We start from the raw sequence: 16,999 nt of genomic DNA on the forward strand, positions 1-16,999 counted from the left end.
GGCAGTGGAGCCTTTACTCCCTTATAATGAGTCTCTACATGACATTTTGTTAGGAGCTAGGGCAAAACCGGTATTGGGAGTTCCAGTTGATCGAGCATTAGCCCATAGACATCGACCCTACCCTGGGGACCCAGTTTGTCTTGTACGACATCCATCCACAAAATTACAGGTCGTACAGGCTGCTAAGGCTTTGCCGGACCCTAGTGTCCTTTCCTTTGAGTCCACCAAATTAAGAGTCCAGATGGTTAGAGAATTGTGAGAGGTATATATTCTCTTCCGTTAGTTCTGCATTGTGGTCGTTAAGCACAGCATGTGTCATGGGCAGACTTTCTCATGCTTTTTGGGATTCCTTTGGCACATCGGCTGCCTTCTGTTTCAGAGGAAGCCAGGAATTAACTTCTACAGTATGTATTTTCTGCCTTGTGATAAGGGTTTTTAATTTCAGTGATTCTCTTATTAGTCTGGGTAATATGATGAAGTATCTTTTACTTTTATATGGTATTTGTGTGATCTTATGCTTTATTTATGGGTGTTTGTCAATAGATTGATGTGTTGTAGATGGGACAGTACAGCACTGAGGGTGTCTATTCCTAGATTCCTTGTGGTATTTTCACAGAAGGTAGCTGGTAGAATACATTATTGATTTATGTGGCTTCTGCTTTTCCCCTGGTACTTGCCTTATGTTTAGGTGATAGATGCTGTTACTTATGATTGATAGTAAAAGTTGTCTACTATTGTCATGCTATTTTAGGTCTCTAGGGAGACGTAGTCTCTTGGTTGATTCTATTCCTTCTGTTATGAAGGGTACTTAAGATTCTTTTCTCTTTTAGGGTTGTTATAAAGCTTAGTGCTATTACTAAAGATTTTCTTCTTTTCTGAAGGATATTTCCCTCTAATGGTGTACCTTTTCTTTTTTATGAAGGTGTTCATATATGTTGGTCAATAAGGGGAATAGGCGTTTGCCTCATAGCTTCTACTATTTGTAGATTACTTTTATTTCTATCTTACAGGACCGTTGTTCTTCTAGGGGACAACTGTTTGCTTATTTTACCTGACTATAGTTCCTTGGAGTTGGGTTCACACTTTGCGAATTGTGGTCCCTAGATGACCTATGCAAATTGATGTTTATTTTATAGATAGATCGGTTGGACTCTTTTGTTATGGAATCCTTTAAAAAGTCCAGTTTCAGTACGGGGGACTTTTTCTTGATCACCTGTAGATGGGTCTCTATTCATAATGTAAGATCACGCACTAACCTTGGTTTTCGTTATTTAGCTTTACACTGCTATTATTTAATTGTACTCTCTCCTTCAACTTGCATTACTCTGACGGGTTGGATGGTTGTTGTTCTCCTAAGTGGTATGATTCCACTATAGCTCCATACTGTTGTGTCAGTATTGTCTGCTGATAATTGGGCTAGAGGTATTCGTATCATTTCTAGATCTTTTTCCTAACAAAAGAATGCTTCTATAACAGTAGTTGCAATTGTTGTCTTCAACTTCTTTTTCATAGAGTATTTGTTATGTTTTCTCCAGAGGAGATGGACTTTTCCCTGTGCTTTTAGAAGGACAGTTATGGCTAGGATGGGACTTTATATGACATGCAGGTATTGTTCAGTAGCCTGGCCTACTGCTCTGTGTTACACAAGTTTTGAACATGCAGTTCAGGCCTGCATATAAGACCAAATGGGTTTATATTCATAGAGTCTTTTGGCAAAACTGTCATATTCTCATGGGTACTTTACTATGAATGTCCGGTCTTTTTCCCTTGATCTAGACAGGTTTTGTATTTGTAAGAGATTTTAATGGTATCTGTGAGAAGTTGGGCTGGTATATGCTGTGCACTAGTTATAGTGGGCACCTTGTACCAGTCCAAACAACCCTTATTGATGATTAGGTTAAAGACAACCTTTATTGAAAGCTATCCTAGTGGTAGCTATGGAGAGCAGCCTTCAGGCTAAGTCTTGAAGGAGTGTAAAGCAGCTTGGTTTACCAGATTATAACCTCTTGAATGACCAAATGAAAGGAGAACCACACAAGGTATATATAAAATATAGGTATTTATTTCTAAAAACTCTCTACTCATCTCTTTATGAGATTAGAGAACAAGATACACAATATTAAAGCACTAGAACAACAGTAAATAGCACAATATACAATGGGCCCCAGGGGGGAGAACAAACCATCAATTAAGAAAGTGGTATAAGAACCACGACTTGACTAGACACAGTGCCTAGAGCACGTAGAATCGCTGGGACCCCAAGGAACCACCCAAGGTAGTGACACAGGGGACCCATGGGGGACGCGTGCAGTGTGAAAACACAGCCGCAAGCTCTGTACAATCCTATGGGAAAGTCGCGGTTGGAATTTTAAGGATTAAGGATGCTTAGGAGAGGACTTGGAACAAACCCTTTTAGACTTAGAAGGTTCTAAGGCCAGCACCCTGAGCACCGGGGTACTTGTGTTACCTAACCCAGGGAAGCCGGGTGCATAGGTATCACATGGTGTCGGAACCTTCACTGATTTCAATGGCGAGTTGCTGCAAAGTGCTGCTGCTGTGGAAAGGAAAAGTGTCCGGTGTGATCCAAGCCTGGATCGAAGATGAAACGAACCTGAAAGCAGAGGGGACAGAGTCTGGGTCACTTACCAGTGACCAGGGGCACGGTAGACCAATGCCCACCAATGTCGGGTGTTTCAGGTGCGAAGAGGTGAAGCTTGACTCCACTGCCACAGGTACCAGGAGAGGTCGATGACCCAAATCCGCAGGGGAGCTGTCCCACGAAGGATGTTGAGTGCTGGGGGGTCGGTGTCCGGATTGGAGTCCAACAAGCCAATGCGGTGAGAGTTAAAAGGCTGCGGTGTGGACCAGCAAGGTCCTGTGGACTCCCCAAGCCATGGAGAGTCAGGGCACGTCTGGAGCAATCAGATAAGCCCACTGAAAGTTAAAGTACCCTTCTCAGGGACCCACAAGTCGACAGACAAGGGATCGCGAAGGGACCTCGAGAGGAATCACTAAATACCAGCCCACAGGACACTCGTGGAGTGTAGGCCAGTAATCTTTGGTGGAATCACTGCTCGGGGTCTGGACTATGAGTAGCCTAAAGCACAGCCTCAGGGATCGCCAAAAAGCATATGCTGCTGCAAATGTGCACGGTGTCCAGGGGTTCGGGTTGCATGGTCCCCACGAGGGCTTTGGATCTCAGGTTTGCTGAGAGCATGGATCGGCCTCGGGGAAGCTTGGAAACCCACCTCCTGTGTTGCAAAATCTTCGGAGTCCTTCAGGAGCTGCGTAGTTGCAAACTGGACAGATGCGTCTTTGGTGCCTGCCTTGCAGGGGAGTAACTCCTTTACTCCAAGGGAAATTCTTCGGTCATCCAACGTCGTGTAGATAGTTGCAGTTCTGGGATTCTGTAGCAGAAGTTCGTCCAGGTAAATCTAAAGTCCTGTAGCCAGGGGTTCCTACTTTATACCCAAGGAAGGGGTGGAACAAACTCTGGGGGCCCACCTATGGTAGGGTCAGGACAGAGGGGTGGCTACACCCATGTCCTTTGTCCAGTTTCGCGACAGAGCAGGGGCTGGTAGCCCCTGCAACCGGTTTGAGCTGGACTATGCACAGGGACACCAAATATGCCCCCAGTGCAGACTTCAAAGCACTTTCAGAGTGCACCCACCCAGCCCCAATACACTAAAGCCTGTCTGGGAGGTGGTCATACCTCCCTGTGACAGGAAACCTATTGTCCAGCCCCCCCTGCCGGAGTTTAATCCAGCAGCAGGAGGGCAGACTCGTGCAGACTGTGCAGAGAACACTTTAGGATCTTCCCCCAGTAACAGGGCACTACCCTTGCGGCACCTGCCCAGTGTGTAACCAGATGGGAGTGATCAAATAGATTGCTTTTTCAGATACTTTTTCCTGGAGAATGTTGAAACACACAAATTGTAACACAACACACTGTATATATTTGGTCACCTGTCCGTGCGACATGAGATACGTGGGGATGACCCTTAGATCAGTGAAAACACACATAACAGAGCATAAGAGCAACATAAGATGTCAGAGGGTCACTACTAAGATGTACACACACACTACAAGGAACACAACCATGCCCCGAAATCTTTACGTTGGTTGGTTTTGGAAACCCACCCCAAGATAACACAACGGGCACTGTTCAGAATTGAACAAAGATGGGTTCACCGCCTTTCATCAGACAGGGACAGTTTAAATGATGACATCCCCTGGTCCTCCTTAACTAATAGATGATATCCATCACTCATACATTGACCACGCTGTCTTAACACCACATATGGCAACAGAAACTGACACACCTTATGAGGGCACCTCCGGGTTCACCAGCTTGCACCATGTTAACCCTTCCTACAGTTGACACACCTAGTTGAGGATGCACCTGTAGGACAGCACCAGTGTCTATAACATTTGGGTCTGAGGGGTATTGTGAGCGACCCTCTATTACTTACTCTACCTGCTTTTTCTAGCCAGTTATGACAGACATTGGTCATTGCACAACAGAAATTTCAGCCGTCAATGCCACACCCGCTGCATTCGACGGCACCATTGACTTGTTTTAATACCTATTGGACTGGCTGTTTCCCCCACCCCCGGGGGTGTCGCCATGTTCAATCCCGCTCCACTCATGAGAACAGAACTGATTAAACTACACTACAAGATGGCCGCCACCTCTACGGAGCAGCTCACCATTTGGAGCACTGATCTTCGCTCCGGTCACGTGCCCCCCCCACCCCCCTATGACAACCCGGAAGCCAGCCCCGCCCGTGCCGGCAAGTACTTTAACGCGAGTCGCTGGCAGCATTGGTCCTCCCGGTTCGAGCGGCGAGGGGTAGGTTTTCCAGCCCACTCCGGCGGCCAAAATCGTGAGTAGATGGTTGTTGGTTATACCCTGCATACGGTACCTTGTTGACCAATTGGAGATACTTGGGAGGCTCTGTCCATACATTCTTGAATGCCTCCACCCTTATCACCTCCGTTTGCACCTACTATTGGGCACACCTTTGGGTGTTATTAGGCAAAGTGGGCCACGGACATACTCTTCCGGTTCTGAAGGCACTATACGTCCTGATACGGTTTTTTGTATGCCTATTTAGCACACCACCATCGGCCCCTTCTGGGTGTGGCTGGGATCTGGTTCTTTTTGGAGAGCTTTACAGGTTGGTCGCCTACTCACTACCCTAACGCACACGGTACAGTGATACATGGGAAATTTACCAGTACCTGTCCAACCTTACTAATTTGTCCACGGCTTATTTAGTTGTCTATGCTATCTTTTCACCCGCAGGACACCCGACTTTAGGTGTCCCGGTACATGGATTGGAGTATGTATTATTACTGAGTTAGGTGAGTGCCACCAGAGACAGTTGCGCCCCGGTTGCTTGTGGTTTTAAACCCGACGTTAAAAACCCAACTCATGCACGTGTTAAAGTTGGTCCTTTAGTCTTCTGTTTTAACTTACATTTTAACGCCTGTTTGTTTTAACTTCACTTTAAGATAGGTTACCTAACCTTTACAGAGGCAATCATTGATACCTCCTTAGTCATCACCACCACCGTCTGTATGATTCACCACGGAGAGAGAGAGTTGCTAGTGTAATCAGGAGAGAGCACTCCCTACTTTCCACATTAATACTCGTGATTACCTTATGTATTTCTCTTAGGTCACCGAACATTCGTGGAGAGACTGTTTTCCATAGTACTAGACGTGGTAGGTAGCACCTGCACCACCACATTGTGTAGATAGTTTTTTTGCACTAGGTCCTGAAGAATTGCCAAGGATCACTATGACCACGAGGCATTAAACATGTTGACCGTCAGAGTTGAGCATAGCTGAACTGAACCCTTACGTCAGCAAGTTGCCACTCTTATTTTGTTTTTAATCAGGTGGATAGCCAGCCTAAATAAAAGCAATTTTTTGGACTTTCCAACCTGTTTTAAACCACCTTCACTTTCCTACATCTACACAACTAGGCCCCTCACACGTACTGCACCATACGGTCAGGAACAAAAGATCTCCGCTAAAGAGCCCCTTTATGGGTGCCCGTCGGGTATTGCAGCGCCGACCCGACGAGGAGCAGGTCCATATGATGAAACATCACACCTAGCTTGCTGGGTGTGTGAGGACCCTAGTTCCGACAAGAGGAATTCCCTTCCTCTTCTTTTGTGAGTCTGACTAATCTTTTGACAAGCCGGCTCTGTTTTGTTTACTTTTTTCTCTCTGTCCTACCCGAGGAACTGCATACCCTCTTCTCCCACTACTTGACATGCCATGTATGCTGGACCTCTATAAAAGCCCTATAGTCCCTCCTTCTTGTTTATTGATCCATTGTGTGATGCCAGGGCTTGCAAAGCTGGTACCGGGTGTACCGGTGCTGTCATATTTCTCCATCTAGTAGGGTGGAATCATACCTCCCACACCAGTTACTGATGTGGAGGTATGATTCCAAGGTGTTTGACACCAAACACAACATGTTTCCATGCAGCCGTTTTAAAGTTAGCATTTACCGTGAGGTTATAATGCCCTTAAGAGTATATGGTATGGCTGCATCACAAACAACCCTGAAATAGAGGTTCCGAAAGGCTGCAGAGGGGCTCTGCTCATGCAGGTGCACCCTCTCCCATAAAACCCAGCACCCTGCCTTCAGGATTGATAAGGCCTGCCATAGGGTTGACTGATGGGTTTATATGTGCAGTGATCTGGATAGATATAGTGAACCTATATCGAAGTAAGGGGTGCATACACCACCTTACACAGGCTGCTGTAGCAGACCTGTTGGGTCATTTTGAATGGTCTCCCAGGGGTGGCATAATACATGCTGCAGCCCCTGAGAGGCCTCTGGGGTACCTATGCCCTGGGTATATAGTATACCATATACTAGGGACTTATAAGGGTACCGCAGAATCCGATCTGAAGTGTACCTAAAGAACATGCAATCCATTTAGAGAGAAAGCAGCTAGGCTGGGGTCCAGATTAGGAGGATCCCACCCAGACTAAGTCGAAAAACAGTGGAGCATCAGCAAAAAGTGGGGGTAACTATAAGAAGCAGATCCTACTCTCCTACAGTATCAGTTCGCAGACCCTCCTCTGGGGAGGGTATTACTTTGTTATCTGATTCTAGAGTAAGGAATCTGTGACTAGATGTCTCTATCAGATGAACAAGTTATTTACCCTCAGTAACACATTATCTGGCAGGATCTAGGCCCAGATTCCTTAACGACCTGCCCATTCTCCCTGCCGTGCAAACTGAGTCTTTTTGGTCTCACACAGTTCCTTGTGGCATTCACATCCTTCAAAAAAAAAAAAAGATCAGTGATTATCAGACAAAGGGGTGTCTTTTATTTTAGCGCACTGTTTCAATATGCAGTTTGTATATGTGGCTCCACATTTTGAGCATGGAAAATAGTCACGGATGAAACTGACGTTGGTTAGGGAGTTATGTGGACTCCGTCCACGTCACATCTGGTGGACAACGTCGATACGGAGTCACGTGGTGCCCTCTACCAACTCGGACGTGCTCTGGGAATACATTTCTGGATCCAGTCTTGTGGCTAGGGAAGATTCTAAAGTAAGGAATATGTGACTAAATCCTGTCTCTACCAGACAATGGATCACCGAAGGTTATTAAATTTTGTTATATTTCTGCTAGTACGTGTTTAATCATTTTCAAGCACAAAAATACATCCAGCCAACATGTTCCTCAGGACTTATAACTTGTTTGCAACAATTTCTGTATTATTTGGTGTCCTGTCGGTCTGATGGATACGTAGAACGTCCAATTTTTACATTGCATATTGGTATGGTACGTCCTCTTTAGCTCTGTAGTGCTGTTGCAGTGTGGGGCAACGTAAAAACTGGACGAAATACAACACCGATTTTTGTCCTGTATCATTTTGTGATATCGTAATTGAGAGATAGCTCATCCCTCTCTAGAGAGTCTTGTTGTTCAGGCTTCCTCCTCCTCGAAAGAGAACCCTGGCACATTCACCACTTTATATACATATTTAGGGAGTCAAAGAGGACTGAGGCAATAGGGAAGTCTTCTCTTCTGTGAGCCGTCCTTCATTGTACAAATGGACCTCCCTTGTGCCACATCATTCCCATACCTTGTGGCAAATGGTGAAAATGATAATTTAAAACAATCATGTCCACCTTTGTAACTATTTTGCATGGGTCACACTTAATGGAAAATATGCACCCAAATAGATCTTCCTTCATGTCTTAGATACACTGGAGTCTTTGGCGTAGAGGACTGACTCTTATGTAGCCATTCATTGCTATACCTGGATGTGTCCCACTGGCTTTATGGGCAGTGCTTCGGACAACCTTCTGGACAAGCCCTTCATTTTTTCAAGAAGGCCAACTCAGCAGTGATGTGCATTAAATAGGATCAGGCCTTGAGATTGGTTTCCACTGCCCTCGTGGTTCACTAGCACTACCACAAGTTCAGGGAAGATTCGCCGAGCATGCCTTTTAAGAAGCTCCAGCACTTGAAACTAATGCAGCAAATCAATGAGTTCTTTCATAGCTATGGGAGTGTGGCAGGCTAAAGGACATTGTGGGCAGCAGCAACTGTAATCTTCCTCCCTGGCCCCTCCCCATAACCACTTTAACTCAGTCTTGAGAAACAAGTGAAGCTTGTAAAGAGGATGGTGTCCTTTAATTTACCACTCTGGCAGTCCAGCACAATGGACCATAGATCATCAAAGGCATGTGGTCATCCATGTAGTCAAATTGCACATCGGTCTGCTTCAGCTGTGGGGTATCTGCATGACCCTCATGGCGTTCCTGTCTTCCATCCATAGACAATCGCTTCAGGTTCTAACAGGCAATACAACCACAATGAGGTCCGCCAATAAACAGGGTGAGGTTGGTCAGCTTTCCTGTACCTGGAAGCTCTGAGACTGTGATCTTGGGCTCAAAATCATGATATCTGGTGGACTCCCAGAACAGGTGGTTTAGTCCATCTTAGCCTTCTAGGGGCAATCCTCTTATGGCTCTTGTTATCCTTAACAAGAACACTATCTGCATGCATATCTGTGCCCTACAGTTCACAGGGAGCCCTGAGAAGAGGGAAGAGGTGTGGCGCGCTGCGGCCAGGGCAACTGACTCCGAAATTTGGGGATCACGGTTCGATCCCCGGCGCCGGCGGCAGATTAGCCCAGCACCATGTGACTGGGAAATAGCTTGCTTAATCTTCCCGACGGCCCCCAGCGCCTAGAAACCCTTACGGGTGATTGTTCGCGCTTTATAAATGTGGATTATTATTATTATGAGAGAGACATTACACCTGAAGTGGGATTTCCATTACTCATTTCCTCCCATCCATCTCATTCCTAGGGTTCTGAGGAAGATGAATCAGGATTGTGTACTGTTGACGTTAAAAGTGCGACATTAGCTTTAGAGGGTTTATACTCTGATCTGCAACACATATCCATGCGCTCACCACTTCCAAGTCTGTTGGGGGTGGACCTTCTCTCGCACTGGCAGGCGCAAAATCTTCATCTGCACCGTGAGTGCCTCCAACTTCATGCCTGATGTGGGGCAAATCTCAGCTTCTTTGATCTGCCTGTAGAGGGGGTGAGCATCATCTTGTCAACTTACACCCTTCTACCAAATCTATTTATTCTGCACATTTGTCTTGGTTTGATGTAGTAAGGTTGAATTTGCCCTACGTAAGGCCCTCTTACCTGAAGTGCTGCACCTTTCACTTTCCTTGGCCCAGATATGTTTTACTTTTAGGTACTTTTAAAGATTATCTGTTGCCTCTTTCAGCTTTGCTTGCTTGATAAGCCAACATTGTTCAAGTTGCCTATTGTTATTGGTTTTTGATAGTGTGACAAGAAGACAAACAGAAAAAAAACCTGCAGCTGGCTAACTTGCTGAGCTGAGGTACTGGCAATCAAGAAGGCATTCTTTAAAGGGAGCAGTCGAAAAGGGCAAATGTGCATTGGGTCAGACGGCGTAACCATGAAGAAAGTGCGCACCAAGTTAAGGTCCCACTGAGGCGCAAGACTGGAAGAAGGAGTAAAGAATGTTTTAGCACATTTTTTCTGAACAGACTGGTTCTTTAGATCAAGGCTCCTTCCTTGCCAAAGCTGCTAAGCCTGTTTCATGTGGGTCCGTGCATCATTCTACTGACCTTGTACCTGCCTCCTCCTCCTCCCACAAGAAAAGAGACTGTACCACCTGGGTCCTCAGCTTTTATGCTGACAGGATCCACATGTACTGTGACAATGCTGATTTCAAGAAACACAAGGTGATTCACAAGCAGACCATTTTCTTCATGATTGTGCTGCATATCAAGGACTGCTATGATATTGCCATGAACCAGCCTCCTGAAGTCATCAGAGCCCATTCCACCAGGAGGAAGACTTTCTTTGGTGTTGCCCAGCAGTATTCTTGTTGTGGTGGGCTTCAACATGGGGTTTGGTCGACACCTTCAGCAGCAGTGCTTAGTTTGCAAAACAATTGCAGTGGCCCAAAGTTTTTCCAGAGCCCCGCGACTAATACCAAGGGTGCGTAGTAGTGATTCCACATCATGCCTCATTAATCCACCACCAGGCACTCCATGTCCCTTTATCTCATTCTTGCAGGCTCTTTCTTTCTCATTTTTCATGGTTTATCTGCTTTCTCTTCCTTTTGTGATTTTCTCTCTGTTGCTCAGACTCAAAGGCTGAAGAAGAAAAATAAGTGCTGGTCTCCAAAAATAGGTGCCGGTGGTCCCCATCTACAGGTACAAGCTCAAATTAAGCATTGTTGAGAGGCAGTATTGCCTTGAGTCAGTTGTCCACAAGGATGATCATTTTGCCGGCTTGGTGTTGCAGGACTTCCTAATTTGACCATCTCCTCAGACCCACCACTTTGCAGGTACTCCCTGGGTGCCCATTCAGAAATGGACAATATGTAGCAAAAAGTATCAATCAGAAGAACCACTTACTTACCATCAGAAACGCTCTTTCTAGTTGATTCTCTGCCTAAATGCAGATTCCTCATCAATTCCGACTGTCTCAACATTCAGATGATTAGTCATGTAAATTTTATTACTGAGGTTGCAGCCTTGTTTTGGTAAACCGCAATTTCTGTCAGTTTCATCAACCAGTCTCATCTGTATCTTTGAGGGCATGGAAAAAAAGGAATGTAAACTGATACTAGTGGACTGGTGGTTCCTTTATACAGCTATCTGGGAGGAAGCAGAAATCTGTTGGAACTAAGGCATCACCTATTGGCACAGACGTGAGCTTGAATTTTCCTGTTCCAGTCTGGTACCTATAGAATACTAAAAAGATGAGAAATCTGCTGGTAGATGAGCCTTATCAGGTTGGATAGTACCTTCATTTACAGGTCTTTCAGTTGGAAATTTTCTCAGAGCTCCCTGAAGATACAACATGCACACTTGGGTGCTAACTTGCCAGGCAAATGCTCTTGTCTCCTACATCAGAGAGCCACTGGGCAATGGAAGGAGCTAATGGCCAGTGCTGCCACCTTTAGAACTGAGGAGCTAGAGCTAGATTTGATTCCCGGCCTTGGCTCAGCATCCTGTGATTCTAGGCACATCACTAAGTCCCATATTTATTGAAATTTTACATTGTGGATGCACCACTTTTTTGGGTACAGCCACAACGCAAACAGTTAGTTGTGATTTACAAAGCCATGCAAATTAGATTTGCATGAGATTTTTCCCGAAGTGTAAAGAAGGGCAGCACACAGCACTGCCTTGTGTTAGTTTGCGTCAGGGAGACGTTCCATGGATGGAGCTTGGGCGTTCCCATACATCAGCCCATGGATTTCGATGCAATTCCAGATTTACTAAGGTGAGTAAATCTGGGATGGCACCAAAATGCTACGCCTCCCTGGACCAAGCGTATTGAGGAGAAATATCTTTATTTCTCCTCATTACTTCCTCTTTCTATATATGTGCTGCATTTTGCAAGATTGCCGGCGTCGGCACTATGGAGCACACAGTGCGCCAGCGCTACGAGAAAGCAGAAATGCACCATATCTTAGAAGTTATGCTGCTTTTGTGCTGTCTCCCTTTCATGCAACGTAGCTAAGTAGCTTTGCTTGCGGGAAGAATGAGTAACTCTTCCACTAAATCTCCCCTGCCTAAAAAGTAAAATAAATGTGTAATGTAATCTGTTGGTCATGTGAAGCATTTGAAGGCCCTTGAGCCAAGTGCACGGTATATAAAACCGCTACAAGTCTTCGCCCTAACCTCTGCCTCCAGAAATGTGATGATGTATTCACTCCCAGCCAATAAAAGAGCAAGTGGCCATACAATTCTACAAATAGGGGCTTACAGTCAGGAAGTACAAGTGGCATCTAGAAAAGTCTATTAAGGTCTTCCAAAGTGCATGCCCTAGGGATTTGTAACCACTCTGCATTAAATTTGTTCAAGGCCGGATCTAAAATCTTCAACAACTTTAAACAAGCAGAGGTCTTGCAGGTTGGTGATCCACACACTGCCATGAAAAAGATGTTTCATTAAGCCTGTGATTGGCAAACCATTTTAGTTCGGAAAAGCTTGAAAGTGCTGGATGTGTTACTCTATTTCATTTATTAAAAAAAATGTTACAAGGTAATGCCTTTTTTATTCCTCTTTCTTCTTGCAGATATTTCATGGTCCTTATCCAGGAAATGGCATTGAAAGTGGACCAAGGCTTCTTGGGAGCAATTTCTGCACTTTTCACTCCTTCTACTGACCCAGAATTTGAAAGACAAAGGGTATAGTCTTTTTAACTTGCACTTTTGATGTCTCTTTTATCTCACTGAATAACAATGATATTACTAACAATAATAGCGTATTTTGTATAGCTATCTGAAAGAGACTATTAGTTATAGATTCCTTACCTTAAAATTACCCCCTGGCATCAGACTGGGGGCAAGATGTACGACCATGTCATTTAGCGACTCAATTGCGAGTCGCAATTTGCGAGTCGCTAAATGCCATGTAGAACAGTGTCTGAGACACTGTTAGCAATTCCTAATGGGGTCGCAAATTGCATTCCTCATGCATATTAATGAGGCACTCGCAATTTGCGACCCCATTAGGAATGGCTGGCCCTCTCAGGTATGGTGGCCTGCTGGGCTCAGCAGACCTCCATGTCTGGGACGGCTTTTAAATGAAGCAGTTTTTTTTTTTAATGCAGCCCATTTTCCTTAAAGGAAAACAAGATGCATTTAAAAAAAGAAAAATGAAACGTTTAAAAAAATATATATATTTTCCTTTGCATTCGCAGAGGGGAATCGGTCCCTAAGGGACCCCTCCCCATTTGCGAGTGCTTTACCACCCTCTTGAAGATGGCGGTAAATTGCGAGTGTTTTGCAACCGCAATTGCGGTCGCAAAACATTCTTACATTGACCTCTGACTCGCTATTAGGACGGGACTAATATAGACAAGCGAATTCCTATTTAGCGAGTCGCCAAAAAATTGCGACTCGCTAAATTGGGATTGTACATTGCCCTATTAGATTTTGCATGCGCAAACGGGTCACAAAGCGGTTGCGCATGCAAAATAGGGTCGTACATCTGGCCCTGGATCAAGAGAATTTTTTTTGTAGTAGTGCCCTTGTGTGTCGGTAGGTGGCGTCGATCAACTCTGCATCCATAGTCGGCGTCGTGGTCGCTGGGATGACGTTGTGGTGTCTACTTAGAGGCCGCTCCTGCGCGCTGACGTCAGTTCTTCCTTTTCCACGCCAGCCAGCACAGATTCGGAGAGTACAGTGCCCTTAGTCACCTTTTGACTACCTCTTTCTCGAAATTTTTTCGACATCTTTTTGAGTCTCTCGACTCCTGGTGCACGAGGGATGTGTATCCATCAACCCGGCTTCAAACCTTGTGAATTCTGTCACAAGTTGATGTTGGTGACCGATACACACCTCGTGTGCCTTTGGTGCCAGGAGCGTGATCACGACCCGAAGTCGCGCTCCGACTGCCGGGCCCTCAAAGTCTTCACACTCATCGGGTAAGTCGAAGCACAAGAAGAAGGCGAAGAAGCACCATCGCTCTTCACCTTCTCCCTTTATGAGACGCAGGACCTGGAGCATTTTCGCTCTCCGGCTTCTTCTTCAAAGCCTACTGGGATAGCTCCGCACTTCCCTCCCTTTCCCGGAGTGGGATCGTCCCCTGCCCAGGTTCGTCATTTCTACAAAGCGCTGCACAGCATTTTTGGGCAGCCCAACTCTGCAGAGACTCCTTCGGGCCTCACGGACTTGGCTGGGGGCCTTAGGCCTTCAATGCCGGCGGCTCCAGCTCCAGCGCTATAGGGCCCCCATGGATCCAGGCCTGGATTTGGATCATGCCGGTCGACCTCACGGTACCTTCCACAGCATTGATTCTAGCGATGACGCCCCTGGCACCGGTTGTGACCCCAACTGACGTCGACCCCAACCTCACCTCCGAGATGGACACGGCACCGGATCGATGTTGGTACTGGCGCCGGAGGGTACTTTTGTCCCACTGTTCATTCCTGGCATTCCCTATCGCCCTGACTGGCAGCTAGAGGAGGGTTAGGAGGACTGGGATGGGTCTGGTGATCCACTGACTGACCAACTTGAGGAGCCGGACTGGCGAGAGTAGTTGGGTGATGCCAGTGGTTTGGATTCCTCCCCAGACCTTGGCATGCCGTCTCCCCCTACTGTGGCTATGGAGGAGGGAGCATCCTATGCTGTGGTGTTGCGTAGGGTGGCTGAGGCCTTGGGCTTTGAGCTTCCTATGGTGGCAGTCAGGACTAACCTCTTTTAGACCTCGGAGACGTCAACCGCTTCCTCCGCAAGGAGAAGTTGAAAATGCTAACTTTAGCTCAGGTCTTGTCTGCCCTCGACCCTGGAGACTGGATGATAGCGTCGGACTTGCAGGACGCCTATTTTCACATCCCCGTCCTGCCAGCCCACAGACGTTTCCTATGTTTCATGGTAGGCCACGAGCATTTTCAGTTTACGGTGCTCCCCTTTGGCCTTAACAGCGCCTCTTGGGTGTTCATGAAATTGATGGCGGTGGTTGCAGCTCATCTGCGCAGATCAGGTGTTCCAGTCTTCCCCTATCTCGACGACTGGCTGTTGAAGGCGGGCTCACACCAGGCTATCATTTCCCACCTCCAGACTACGGCAGACCTACTGCATTCGCTGGGGTTTACTATCAGCGTGCCAAAGTCACACCTGATTCCCTCTCAGAAACTCCTTTTCTTTGGAGCAGTTCTGGATACAGCGCAGTTTTGGGCTTATCCTCCTGAGCAGCATGTCCAGGATATTCGGGCTATGATACCGATGTTTCAGCCTCTATCCTGGGTCTCGGTGAGATCCTGCTGATAGATTATGGCAGATGGCATATGCTGGATCTTTAGTGGGACCTGAAGTTCCAGTGGGCTCAGCATTAGGGGAATCTTTCTGATGTCGTCCAGAAATCAGAGGGGGCTGCAAGTCAGTTGCAGTGGTGGCTCACAAACCAGGATTGGGTCAACGGCAGATCCTTCTCCCTTCTCCAACCAGACTCCACAGTGGTGATGGATACTTCACTCCTGGGATGGGGCGACCACATGAGAGAGGCAGAGGTCAGGGGTCATTGGTCTCTGGCAGAGTCCGGGCTCCACATCAACCTTTTGGAGCTCCAGGCGATCCATCTAGCACATAAGGCATTTCTTCCTTCTGTCAAAGGAAGAGTAGTGCAGGTGTTCACGGACAACACCACCGCTATGTGGTACTGCAACAAAAAGGGCGGGGTGGGGCTGTGGACCCTATGTCAAGAGGCTCTTTGCCTTTGGACATGGCTGGAACATCAGGGCATAACTCTGTTGGTTCAACTCCTGGCAGATTCCATGAACGCCAGGGCAGTTGAGATCAGCCGCCGGTGCATGATGGATCAAGAAAGGCATCTTCACTCGGAGGTGGTGCAAGGTCTCTTTGAGCAGTGGGGAGAGCCTTGGTTAGATCTATTCACCACTGAAGAGAACGCGCAACGTCAGCAGTTCTGCGCTTTGGAATTTCCAAGGCGGCACTCACTAGACAACGTTTTTGATTGCGAGTGGAGTTACGGCCTCCTGTACGCCTTTCCACCTGTACCACTTCTACCCAGAGTGCTGAAGAAGATCAAGTGCAACTGGGCCCAAGTCATTCTTGTGGCTCCGGACTAGGCACGAAGAGTCTGGTACCCCGAGGTCTTGAGCATGGCCATTGATCCTCCGATCAGACTGCCTCTTCAGGGGGATCTTCTGTCACAGCAGTAGGGGATGGTCCTCCAACCGAACCTGTCCAGCCTCCACCTCCTTGCATGGAGATTGAGTGGCATCAGTTGACAGCTTTCAACCTTCCTCCCAAAGTCTGTAATGTAATCTTGGCAGCCAGGCGTCCCTCCACTAAAACGGTATACGCCTGTAAATGGAACGAATTTGTGGCATGGTGCGCAGCAAAGGCTGTGGATCCCCTTTCTGCCCCCCTTTCAGAGGTTTACCTCTTCATTCTTTCTTTGGCCCAGCAGGGTTCTGCTCTGGGCACTCCTAAAGGCTATCTTTAAACCATTTCAGCCTTTCTTCGCCTTCCTGATCAGCCTTCTCTTTTGAAGTCCCTTATAGTTAACCGATTTCTGAAGGGCTTTACTCATCTCTTCCCTCCTTCTCCCTTTGTAATGCACCAGTGGGACTTGAACCTTGTTATCACTATTCTTATGTGTGCTCCCTTTGAGCAACTACATAATTGTACTCTTCGACCCCTTACTTTGAAAACTGCTTTCTTGCTTGCCATCACCTCTGCTCGCAGGGTGAGTGAGCTTCAGGCCTTATCTTCAAAGCCTCATTTTCTTTCTGTCTATCCAGACAAAGTTTTTATAATTTCCCATTTCTCCTTCCATCATCAGAAGCAAGTGTACATTCTGCGGTCTTGGTAAGAGGTGGGGCAGTAGACAATCCATGTAATTTATGAAAACAAAAAAGGTATGTTGAAGTTTTTTATGGTTAGCACAAACTTTCGGTTGTCGTATCAGGACTGT

The 16,999-nt window shown here is 46.6% G+C and overlaps 1 protein-coding gene across 1 annotated transcript in view; it reads left to right on the forward strand.

The window, feature by feature from the left end:
* The window catches only part of VPS13C (vacuolar protein sorting 13 homolog C), a 2,873,871-nt gene that overhangs the window by 2,298,638 nt on the left and 558,234 nt on the right, over window positions 1-16,999 (forward strand). Inside the window, exon 70 of the mRNA XM_085648297.1 lies at window positions 12,633-12,744. Within this exon, the coding sequence (XP_085504423.1) occupies window positions 12,633-12,744 (112 nt within the window). The remainder of the gene's footprint in view (window positions 1-12,632; window positions 12,745-16,999) is intronic.

This window comes from Triturus cristatus, chromosome 3_2 (assembly GCF_964204655.1).
Source record: "Triturus cristatus chromosome 3_2, aTriCri1.1, whole genome shotgun sequence".
In the NCBI taxonomy this organism is placed as follows: domain Eukaryota; kingdom Metazoa; phylum Chordata; class Amphibia; order Caudata; family Salamandridae; genus Triturus; species Triturus cristatus.